This window comes from Osmerus mordax, chromosome 18, assembly GCF_038355195.1.
Source record: "Osmerus mordax isolate fOsmMor3 chromosome 18, fOsmMor3.pri, whole genome shotgun sequence".
Classification (NCBI taxonomy): domain Eukaryota; kingdom Metazoa; phylum Chordata; class Actinopteri; order Osmeriformes; family Osmeridae; genus Osmerus; species Osmerus mordax.
Genome location: NC_090067.1, coordinates 9,429,937 through 9,441,775, shown reverse-complemented (window position 1 = coordinate 9,441,775; position 11,839 = coordinate 9,429,937). Strand labels below are relative to the sequence as shown.

The window sequence follows — 11,839 nt, the reverse complement described above, 5'->3', positions numbered from 1 at the left end:
ACTAGTATAGAGATTCGTCTCGAAAAATGTGGTCTATATTTAATAGTCTGTAATGCATAATTAATGGACAAACTTTGCATGGGGTAGGCCCTAACAGGTGTCTGTATTAGCCTTTAGTTTAGCCACAGTCAAATATAACAAATAACTAGTGTTAGACCAAGAAAGGGGAATTGAAAGTTAGTTTAATCATTCTCAGTATCCTTCCATCCAGTTTTTCCCTGCTCACTTCAGCTCTGCAGTATCAGGTGCCTGAGATACCTTCATATGACCCGAAACATGTTTCATTCTAGTCAAGGAAAAAGAGGAGGAGCAGAAATGTATACTTTAATAGCAGATTCCAATTAAGAGACAACATTCATTGTTATATGAGTAGGCCGGCCTGTATGAGATCAGAAGGGAAGCCAAAAAGTCCAGGAGCAGAATAAAGGGAAAAGAACCTTGGTACAAAACAAGGTTTTTCGCCAATCGTTAATACAAATTATTTGTATGTCCTCATATTTTGCCATTTCCTAAAGGGTGTGAGTACCAGATTCATGAGGGCTAGATTCTTTAGGAACTCAAGTTATGAGGCAGTATGGGAGAATACCAATCCAAATCTTATCAGTGAGCCTGCATCTGAGTTTATTTGTCCATATACTGACTATACTACTATCAGAATAATTGCTGTTTGATTCACTTCAACCAAAAGAAAAAGTACAGGTCCTGGATGTACTCAGGGAGGTGGTAAATAAACTGAAATTGGTTATTTTAATTGGAAGTCAGAAAAGGGGTGGAGGGAAGGTGTGTTCACAACTAGTCTCTCAAATGGCTTGTCTCTCTTCCTGTGGTTCTGCTCTGATGGAGAGAGCCTCAGGGGGTTCTGACGTGGGTTTTGCGCTGTTGTCAACACCGTCAAGACTTTTCCGACACACCGGACAGGTATCATGCTGTGGGTGAAATACACATCAACAGTGAATGACTTTTAATTAAGAACACCTGCACTTTTGATACACCACAAAACTGTAATCAACCTCTGCACCACTAAGTGATAACTCATTCACTTACCCCCTTGTGTAACTTATTAAATACAGTCGTATTTAATAGAACACAGTGATTTTCAAGTGCCCACTAACCCCTAACTCTCAATGTCCTTCTTACCAGTTCCAGCCATGGCACAATACAATCACTGTGAAAATAATGGAGGCAGGGTAGTTGTCTGACAGACTCTTCCACAGAGAACTCTTCCCTACACACCGGACACTCCAATCTGCAGTCTGAGCAACCAAGGAACCAGAAAGTTAGTGAGGGTAGTATGTGTTTGGGGCCTATGTCCAATCAACATTGAGTGCAACAAGTTTGGCTGATGCAATAATAGGATTGGTAGAGTTGGTGTCTATTGTGGATTCTGTAAATGGTACAACACATATACTTATTTATAACCATGTTCTTACAGTTGTTGTTGTCTGATGAATACATTTATTTTAATATAGGATGGGTTGTTTTCATACAGTATGAAGTCTCTGTTGGTAACAAACCTGTCTGTTCTCGAGAGATTCTGACTGTTGGAAGGGATGAGATCATCTCTTTCTCTGCAGGGGGGGGACCTGTGCTCTCAAACTGACCTAACAACTGGAGGAGCGGACAGAGAGACAAAGAGATGGAAGGAGAGAGAGAGAGCATGAGGAAGAAAGGGGGGGGGCAGACGGAAGAAATAGGACAAAAGAGAAAGACGGAAAGAGAGAAAGAGAGAGTTTATGAGACTCATTGTGTTGCCATGAGGCCTGGGCATTGTGAGTGGTGACATCACTGACCTCTGTGATAACAGCATCTAGACCCCCCTGACCCCAGGCATAGTCCCCTGGGTTGGAGTGCAACATACTAGTTCTAAGTAAAAAAAAAAAAAACAACAGAAAGAGAGAGGAAGTCAGACAGATGACACAACATTTCAAATAAAATGATTATTTAAAAAGGGCTACTGATGAGAAAATTGTTGGTTGTTTACAGTGAGGCTGATGCGGTGCCTGGATTCCCATTGTTGGAAAACAGACCGGCTAAGAACTGCTGCACAATCCTACAGAGAAACACACAAAGTTGAAAGACCATTACCATCAAATGCAAGTCTAATTTTTTACGTTTTTGATTATGTAACAACACTCCTGTTTGATATGATTATGTAACAGATCAATGATTCCTTCAATACACGCTTTGGAGTTGAGCTGAGGGAGAATAGCCCATCACAAACAGGCATGAGAGAATGATCAATAAGGTAGTCTCGTTTATAGGCTTGCAGGGAAACTTGCACGAAAAAGCATTCAAATTAGAGTATTTAATTGAATTCAATGTATTTCCCACACATATATCTCCCATTGTCACCCACCCCTCCACAGCTGGTGTTGGGTCAGGCCTGGATGGTCTCCTCTCTTGACTAGGGGGAGGAGAGGGAGGCTCTGGTGCTATGGTCTCACTGCCTCTAAAGAGGACTCCTGGGATTCTGCCCTCCAGACCTTCCCCTACCAAGTTAGAGGCAGTGGACCCAGGGACAGGGCTGGGGCTGGGTTCCACGTCAGAGTCAGAGCCAGGGGGCTCTGACAAGAGGGCAGAGCGTTCCATGAACAGCAGCTGCCACAACTTTGGATAGAGAACAGACCAATTAGTAAAGATACATTAGAGAATATAATATAATATAAGACGACACACCTCTGAGAAGAGCGTGCCTGCATCTTCACTGGGCTCTGCATTGCTGTTCTCCAGGAGACTGAAAAGGCAAAATGGTTTATGGTTCAGTTACAACAATGTAGCAATTGAGATAGGAAAACTGTGCAAATGTGAGATTTGCATGATTAAACTGCAGTTAAGTGAAATTTAACCTGAAGTCTTCTGTCACCTCCTCAATAAAGCCTGAATCACACCTTGGGCAAACATATTCCTGTTAAAGAATAAAATAATCTTTACATCAGAACATGCAGCAAGCAATGGTAGTGCATCCAGCAAAGATCTGCTTGATATTATTTTGACAATACTTGTCAAGGTGGGGGGAAAAGTGTCAGCTGTTTTCAGAACGCCCTGGTGCGTCTGGTGTGCCGAGAAGTGACACCCTTCCCCTTCTGTTGCTCACATGCAGTTGACAGTTGCCTAATGCATACTAGTTGGCGACACAGTTGCCAACAGTAGTGCTTCTAAATATGGCAACAACGCAAAGGCGAAACTTGAATTACCAGACTTGTCGAAAATTAAATATCTCGATGCACTCCCCGTGCAGACACAACATAAGTATGAAACAGCTGTATCAAGTAATTATACAAGTAAGTGTTTTTTTTAATTTAAAACATGTATTACTACACTTCAGATGTGTTCAGGAGGCGGTGACTACTTCTAGTCTATGAATGGCCACATTGATTCGGCAATATGCCATCCACGATTGTAGCCTACTGGTGCGCGCGGTGGGGACTAGTTGTGCAAACTCACCGGGAGTTTTGGGTTGATTTCACCTTTACAGCAGTGGCAGAAAAAGCGGTGTTCTTGTGTCGCCGCAGCCTCCGCCATCTTCACCGTGTGTAACGCTGTGTCACTGACGTCGCTATCGGAGCTTACAGAAGAAGGCGTAGAGCTTCTCAAAAGGGTCAATTCAGTCCACTTTCACTTTACCACTACTAATCGTAGATCAGTCCAGTGTAATGTTGTTATTTCGGAAGCATTTGTGTAGTTCATTCACCTTTCATACAGAAGTAGTTTAATCTAATATTTAACGAGTTGTGAAAATCGTCAGTTTCTCATCAACACACAGCTAAACTTAAACCAGTTTAAGTAGCCTGATAACAACACAAAAAAAGTTTAGGCTAATGTAAATTAAACAGATTAGTTGACAGGAGACAGCATGTTGGATTCAGTAGGCTATGCAAACAATATAGAGAAAGAAAATGTATGTTTAGTGTGAGATAATAGTTGTAGTTTACCTAGATATACATTTGGCCTATATCTTTGTATGATATTGACCACAGACAACACAAAACCTTTCAGCATAACAATTTATTTTTATTTAAACCAATACATGTAAACAGACAGCACCAACAACAGTATCTGTGAAAGGTCACAACCAAAATATCAGCCATCATTTCCAGTTATGATATTGGCAAATGTAGTGTAAATAGGCATTACATATATGGAATATCAAAACAACTTGAGTTAGAGTTCACATAAGCAACACAAGAGCATGGGCCACAGACAAATGAACCATTCAGCTGTTATTAAAATGTTAATAGCGTCACTTCAGTTTATTCTTGGCCAAGCCATTCACTACACCCAGACCAGCCCAGCCGTATTCTTTAAGATATTATTACAAACTCTCTATCCCCACAAACCACATTTGTCAGGCCCATCACAGTTTGCAACCCTGGGCACTTAAAGAAAAAGGAAAATAAATGTACTGCCTCCTCACGTTTGTCACAGACATTTTCAGCCAGTTCTTTCTACCCTTCCTTTGTCTCATATTCTAAACATGTACTTCCATCATCAGGCCTTGAATGTCTCTATATGGCACACGTCTCCGAGTCCTCCCTGCTTTTACTGGCCTAACCAAACAGTTTGACACCTGCCCTGCCCTGCTCCCACCCTCTTCCCCTATCTACCGACCGCCAGAGAAGGCCCCTTGGGCGACACCGGTAGTGGCACTGGCAGCAGCCTGGCGCACTGTTTGGTTGGACATAACTCCAGTGGCAAACTCAGCCTGAGCCTTCTGAAAGCTGGCACCGGTCTGCCTGTACATTGAGTGGATCTGGGAGGGCAGAAGGAGAGAGCGTAAGAGAGAGGAATTGATACTTGATGCACACACTAATACAGAAACTAATTATAATCTCTCTGTCTGTCTGAAACTGAAATGGACCTAGCCAAACAAATGGTCACACTTAATCCCTAAAGTTACTTACCGGTGATACTTACTGTGATGTAATTACCATGGTGACAACATTAAATATGGCCCATTTAATTACCCAGTGATATATTTATTATATTAATTCTATTTTTCTAGAGTCTCTTATCCTCTTAGTAGATACATTTTTCATTACCGTACCTTCTTAAGCATGACTACTCCCATGGCGGTCTGGGCAGTGAAGAGGACAGCACTGAGCATCATGATCACTCCAACAGGCACACTTGTCTTCAGAGCAGCCAGACTCACAATCCACCCACTGGGAGAGTGAGAGAAAGGAAGAGAGGGTGAAAAATAGAAGATTAGAGGGAAAACCAAGATGAGAGATGGAGGAGGTCAAAGTTGGAGAAACGTAGGGGACACATAGCATCAAGGTTTCATGTTCATGTGCTTGGTCCCTCATAATAGTTTTTCACCCGTACCTGAAACCCCAACCGGGAATTCCAATGGTCATGATGACATAGATGACAACTTGCACAAAGAATACAAAGAAAAAGGCAAAAAAGTTGAAGGAGCTGTCAGTCCTGTGAAGAAAAGAGAAGATTTTTGGGGAAAGTGAAATGCAACAGGTGTAAAATATCCACAGACTATCTAAGTATGTGGTACCAGTCTCGTGATACCAGTCTCAAACGACCAACCCTGTTTGGAAATGTTCTCTGTTACTTACCTAAAGGCTTTGTACACAGGCCTGTACCAACAGACAAAAGAGCAGGGGGTAGAAAGAAGGACCCAGAGGATGGACAGGCCCAGCCCGACCCCATTTGCAGGGTCCACACAAAACATAGCCAGGCAGGAGATTAAGTTAAAAAACAGTGTACAGGCCGTGACTGGGAGAGGGACAGAGAGAGGGAGAGAGAATCAGAGGCAAAGACACAAGTTGGAGATTTTACAGGAAGAGGGGAGTGAACAATTAAATAAATATAATTCAAGAAAGAGAAAGATGGACAAGACAGGCGGATTAGATCAGTTTGGATACTACAATCAAAAAGAATAATCCAAATCGTCCTTAATTATCCTTATTGTCATATAGCCTACTGTGAAAGTGTTAACTCGATAACTGTTAGCTCCATAGTCATCCAGTTGACCTATCATGACGACGTTAAGATTATCTGGTGACAGTGAGATTAAGGTGCCAACAACAGAAGCATCAAAAGACTCACACATCCAGTAGTAGTACATGATAGTAACAGTGCGCTGAAAGTTCTGGCTGATGTCCAGATTGATGTCCTGGTAGAAGCATGGTCCCACAGGGCAGAACGATGGCAGGGGAGGCCAGTTATTTTGACGGGCTGAGTGAGGGGAGAGAGAAAGCATAAATACATAATCAAGATTTTTATCGTATCACCACCCCTGCCCCCATCTCCTATCGGTTGATGCTACTATCATTTATTCTCTTCAAACAGGTATTTCTTCTGCCCATCGCTACACTGACTATCCTCTTTCTTTTCCTTCTCTCTCCGTCTTGCATCTATCCCTCCATCTCCTTTTCTTACTGGCTCCGGGGCCGAGGGCATGCGAGTCCAGCTCCCTCTCTCTCCTCTCTAGATCTTTGGCCTTCCTCTCCAGCTCCTCCTGCTTCCGTAGAAGCTCCGCTGTGGTGGCTTTCACTGCCGTCTGCTGCAGAAATAAAAAAAGAGTGAGAAGGACACAGAAAAAAATAAAAATAAATAAGAAACAGCGGGAAGAGGAAGAAATAAGCATAACCTTAACGGAAAGGCGGTAAAATGCCTGTACATCCTTTTATGATTACGTATGCACAGCATAGATACCTGGGAGTTGTAGGAGCCGTAGTTTCTGGGTTCTGTGGGCGTGGTCCTGCTCGGTGGAGTCTGAGCAGGAACTGGTTGGGCGGACGGAGATGTGGCCTCATACGGTGGCGGTGGCTGGATAGGAAAACCATTACAAATTCTGATCATGAATATACAGGAACAAGATTAGATGTCGTTCTATGTGGACGTTACAGGTATCTCTTTAATGGGAAAGTTGGATGTTAACCATCATGTCCATTCGCTTGGAATGTAACAACATTCCTACAACATGCCAACATATCTTCAGTTATGAGGAAATGTCTAGAACTTCTTCCCCTAATAAAAAGTCATTTTCTGGAGTATGCATACAAACATACGCCTGCACACAAACGTCCATAAAAAACACACACACAGCCTTACCCCAGTTTTATTGTCGAATGGGTTGTAAAGATCCAGTGTGGCATACTCTGTATTGCTGCTGTGTTGGGTCACTGCAGGATCCTGGGACAAAAAAAACATGCATTAAATATGAAGTTAATGTCTCATTCAAACTCTTGAATCTGATCACAGATTAGAACAGGGAGTGAGCGACATCACATGATCAACCACACGTCTGCTGTTAGGCAGGGCTTGCAAAACATATTCTCCTATATTTAAAGAGGAATAAGATAAAACATCAATATAAAACATCATTTATTTTTGTCACCTGAAATGGATTGGCGTCGTCACTAGGCTCCGGAAAACTTGTATATTTTGACATTATTGACTATTGCTGTTTTTATTGACCCTCAAGTCAACGGCAGTTAACGTAATCTTATTGTTATTAAGGTAAATGTATACAAATTTTCTCCACTCAGACAAACCCCATGTCGGAATTTGTCATTGTTACGGTGAACAATACTTGCGTATCTGACACAAACAGCAAACCAATTTTGACAGCTGGTTATTTGTTGCTGAAACGTTTCCACAATCTCTCGATTTAGTTAAAACAAAATCCTCATTGTTGATTTGATTGACCAGTTTTTCTTCAGCCTTCACGTAGTTTAGTTTTCATCGGTCGTGTTTCCTTTCATATCGTTTTTTACAGCTGCAACGGTTTTCATCTCGGCAAGCACAAACAACTGTGAAATGAGAAATCCAGGAAGTAATGTCATGTGACAGTTGCGACAGAGAGATGGAAGCCAACCTGGTCTGTCAAAAACACCCATTCAAAAGGAACAGTTTTTAATAATCTTGTTGAGATTGTAATGATATTTAAAACAGATTAATGATGACATTAATGATAGTCCAAAAATATTTTTTACAAGGGTTATACGAATCCACCTATTCACTGGTAGTCAGCACTGTGTACTGCATGTAAGATGCATTAAAACGTATTACAATTGTATTTTGTCATAATAAAGCAATAATACATTTTAGGGTTGCGGTCAAGAGCGGAGTGATATTTAACCTACTTTATCGCTGCGTCATCAACAAGCAAAACGATAGGGGGCGTTTCTTTGAGCGTACTGCGAGTCTTTGCTAGCACTGATTTACATGATAGCGATAGCTAGCTAGCTTCATGCCAGGAACGACTGCAAAGAAATTGCTAGCCTCTGACAACATCGATAGCTGGTAAGGCCGGTAGCACCTGGCTTATGGAATTGTTGTTCATATGTTTAGGCCGAACTAGATGTTTTTCAAATCAATTGCTTTTTGTATACGACACTTTTGAGGCCTAGTTTTTGAGATTTTAGGCCAGGGTGGGTGACTATGTATCGTTAGCTCTAGCTAGCCATGTCGTCGACTCAATTAAGTTTTTTAGTTTTGCTTTGTTTACGTTATAGCTAGCTACTGCTAGCTAATATTTGGGGGCGATCTAATCAAAAAGTTTGGCTGAGAGGGATCGCTCCCTCTACTAGCTATAAATATAATTTATTATGATGATTAATTTAAGTTGGCTAGTTAATTACTGTACAGTATCTAATAACTAATGCTAGGTACTAAGTCTATTGGCTAGTAGTAGTACTAGAATAGTAGAACTATCTACTGTGTTGCTATTCAGCTAACACCATAACAACACTGTTTTCAAGGTAAAGTAGCTACTTAAGTAGCCTTTTCAAGCTAGCTAGCTTGGTAACATAGATAACCTAATTTATTTGTAAAACAACGATCTATTTGGCTGGTAGTTAGCTGTGTCAATAAGATGTTCTTACATTTACCATTATTGTGCGGTTCATTTGGAAATCTTTTACGGAATACTGTTGATTACGAACTGTTAATCTTTTAGGCGTTTGTCTATTTTGAATGTTAGAGGTAATCCTTTATATCCATCATGCAATTTATTGGTTGATACGATAGCATACTTTCTAGTCGTATAATGTCCGGGCGAATTTAATGCAATTTCCCCATACATCCATCCTTTGGCACAGTGGTCCATAACAATAGTGAGTCATTTTACCTAACCAGACAGCTAAATTGTTTTTGCCTTTTGACAGGTGTGCGTGACTATGGGAAAGTCCCTCTCCCACCTGTCCAAGCAGACATGCCACGACGAGTGTCAGGACAGTCTGACAAACCACCAGGACTACAATGGCATGGGTGATGATGGAAAAGGTGGGGATGTGTCCCAGTTCCCCTACGTGGAATTTACTGGCCGTGACAGTGTCACATGCCCCACCTGCCAGGGCACAGGGAGAATCCCCAGAGGTGAGCAGGAATGAGAGACTTGCCTACTTTAGCAGGGTTTAGTTGAAACATAACAAATGGCGATTGGCACTGGAAAGCTGCCAGAGATGGCGTAATGGGTTTAATTCTTTGCTGATTCAGACTTCCCTTTTTAACTGATTCATGTGATTAGTTGTTATCAACTTACAAGGGGTTGGAGGCAGTAAATAAGTGAGTCATCGAGTTATACAGTATGAGTTACTCATCAATGTCACAGGGTATGCCTTTGTGCCAGCTTTTAAACACAGTCACTGGATTCTCTCCTGATAAATGTTTTCACGTCTGTAGGTCAAGAAAATCAGTTGGTGGCTTTGATTCCATACAGTGACCAGCGACTCAGACCCAGAAGAACGTAAGAGCAGAATTGTTGTTTTGGTGGTTGTTCTTGTGAATTTGTGACATTCCAGCTACTAACTCCCACCTTTCTTTGATTGTGTGCGTTTCAGAAAGCTATATGTGACAGCTTCAGTGATTGTGTGTCTGCTGCTGTCCAGCCTCGCCGTCTTTTTCCTCTTCCCACGCAGCATTGATGTGTCCTACGTGGGGGTGAAGTCAGTCTTCGTTAGCTATGACCAGGACAAGCGTATCGTCTATCTCAATATTACAGTGAGTGAGCTCCCTCGCTCCCACACATTGCTTTGGTCTGAATTGACAATGCTGAAACTGGCAACTTTTGTTGTTGTTTTTTTGTTGAGGTCCATTAAACATGTATCATTTTATGGTACCTGCCTGCTTTCCAGAACACTTTAAACATCACCAATAACAACTACTACTCGGTGGAGGTGGCCAACATTGCAGCACAGGTGCAGTTCTCCAAAACGGTGATTGGGAAGGCACGCATCAGCAACATAACTGCCATCAGTCCCCTGGACATGAAGCAGGTATGATTTTGTCAAATTCAATGTAGACAATTTATTCACACATATTTACAGTAAATACTGTATGTTTTTGTTTTTTTTCTGAAAATCCTTTTTACACACGCAGATGGACTATATGGTTCCTACCATCATAGCAGACGAGATGAGTTACATGTAGTGAGTATTGCACAGCACATGTAACCTCCTCAAAAGGCTTTATTGGTGCCTCATTAAATTGGACTAAAATCCACAATTTCCCCCCCACAGTGAGTACTGCACCATGCAGTCCATCAAGGTGCACAACATTGTGGTCATGATGCAGTAAGTACTGTCTAATGTTCAATTATATACATTCTACATAGTCTCAGACTGTCCTTCAAATGTCTACCTAAACATATTTCTCTGCTGGAGTGATATTCAACAGAGATTTACATTTTAAAAGATAAAAAAAAAAGAACACAGCTGATCTTGTTCTGTGTGGGTCATGTCTTCACCTGCTCTTCCTCTGTCGTTTCCAGGGTAACGATCACAGTCACATACTTTGGGCACACTGAGCAGGTTTCCCAGGAGATGTACCAGTATGTGGACTGTGGAGGGAACACTACCTCTACACATGGGCAGGCCAAGCCATCCAACGTCCTGCTTCCCCCGGAATAATATACACACATGTATAACACCCCCCCTCCCTCTCTCTACCCTTCTCCTAGGCCATGAGATGGGCTTAGTGGAAGCTAGCTTTAGATAGTTCACTGTGTTCAACGCTTTCTCATACTCCTCTTCCTTCTCCACACAGCAAACACATTCCACTGTGTGTTTCATTTTCTATGCTTGTTGACTGGTGTTGAATGTAAATGGCCGATGTTGTCACGCTTCGGCAGAGATTAACTGGAGGCTCTGACACAACTATCAAAAGAACCTGATTATTTCCGGAGGTACACCATATCAAAATGGCAGCATGAGATGAAAATATTTTTAGCACCCAACCATGATGCACTTTATGCATTTCTGACAGAGCACACTGGGTACTGCATCTGTTATCGTATCACTAAAGAGTCGATGCAATTTCAAACACTGTAAATGTATATGGTATATATTCAGAGGGTGGCAACTCCTCATCCATGTGTGCGTGAAGATAATCTTGAAAGTGTTCTCTCAATAAGATAGAGCTCACTATGATGGAGCAATAGTGTGTATAATGATGACATGTTTGCTTAGTATGTCTGCCCTCTTACTGCCCTCACAGCTTTAATCATTGTCATTATCTGTGATGCTGAAAGTTTTCCAGTAGGGGGTACTGTGTACATGGTTTCAGCTGTACAAAATGTTTACCTACCTTCCTATAGGGTGATCTCAGTGTTTGTGCTGTAATGATCATTTGAAAGGCAGAAATGCCAGCTAAATCGTAATTTCAAGGCATAAATGTCAGAATGTGCTGAGGCGTCATTTGATGTTGGATCGTCTCTAACACTGTGGCTACTAAATTACCATGGCTACCACTGAGATACACATACATATACGCTTAAGAAAAAGACCAAGGGGCTTTGTGAGTTTTGATAAAGGACTGGTTGGCATTTCAGACCTTATTTGACAATTTGTGGAATTTCCTAGATTAGAACAAGAAATGA

At 41.7% G+C, this 11,839-nt stretch overlaps 4 protein-coding genes across 6 annotated transcripts in view; 1 reads left to right on the top strand and 3 right to left on the bottom strand.

The window, feature by feature from the left end:
- Positions 1-307: 307 nt before the first annotated feature.
- rnf115b (ring finger protein 115b) lies at positions 308-3,540 on the bottom strand. The gene is made up of 9 exons (XM_067255639.1): positions 3,445-3,540; positions 2,847-2,905; positions 2,677-2,734; positions 2,357-2,607; positions 1,982-2,050; positions 1,791-1,863; positions 1,515-1,608; positions 1,138-1,253; positions 308-926 (listed from the first exon to the last, which is right to left on the bottom strand). Exons 1-9 carry the CDS (start codon positions 3,520-3,522, stop codon positions 801-803), a joined length of 924 nt encoding a protein of 307 aa, XP_067111740.1. The 5' UTR covers positions 3,523-3,540; the 3' UTR covers positions 308-800.
- Positions 3,541-3,986: 446 nt separating this feature from the next.
- On the bottom strand, positions 3,987-7,893 carry scamp3 (secretory carrier membrane protein 3). The gene is made up of 9 exons (XM_067255198.1): positions 7,358-7,893; positions 7,072-7,152; positions 6,673-6,786; positions 6,397-6,520; positions 6,064-6,192; positions 5,571-5,730; positions 5,326-5,427; positions 5,045-5,162; positions 3,987-4,750 (listed from the first exon to the last, which is right to left on the bottom strand). The coding sequence occupies exons 1-9, from the start codon at positions 7,409-7,411 to the stop codon at positions 4,601-4,603; spliced, it is 1,032 nt and encodes a 343-aa protein (XP_067111299.1). The 5' UTR covers positions 7,412-7,893; the 3' UTR covers positions 3,987-4,600.
- Positions 7,894-8,183: 290 nt separating this feature from the next.
- Positions 8,184-11,018, top strand: tmem106bb (transmembrane protein 106Bb). 3 transcript variants are annotated; one of them, XM_067255191.1, is made up of 8 exons: positions 8,184-8,265; positions 9,129-9,339; positions 9,646-9,709; positions 9,804-9,963; positions 10,098-10,238; positions 10,342-10,391; positions 10,482-10,535; positions 10,733-11,018. In XM_067255191.1, the coding sequence occupies exons 2-8, from the start codon at positions 9,141-9,143 to the stop codon at positions 10,869-10,871; spliced, it is 807 nt and encodes a 268-aa protein (XP_067111292.1). In that variant the 5' UTR covers positions 8,184-8,265; positions 9,129-9,140; the 3' UTR covers positions 10,872-11,018. The 3 variants fall into 3 exon arrangements, with proteins under 3 accessions (XP_067111292.1, XP_067111294.1, XP_067111293.1); XM_067255193.1 differs by lacking the exon at positions 8,184-8,265 and adding an exon at positions 8,361-8,393; XM_067255192.1 differs by lacking the exon at positions 8,184-8,265 and adding an exon at positions 8,626-8,723.
- Positions 10,035-11,839, bottom strand: part of agr2 (anterior gradient 2) — a 112,416-nt gene continuing 110,611 nt past the window's right edge. Inside the window, exon 9 of the transcript XR_010878866.1 lies at positions 10,035-10,045. The gene's annotated coding sequence lies outside the window, so the exon portion shown is untranslated. The remainder of the gene's footprint in view (positions 10,046-11,839) is intronic.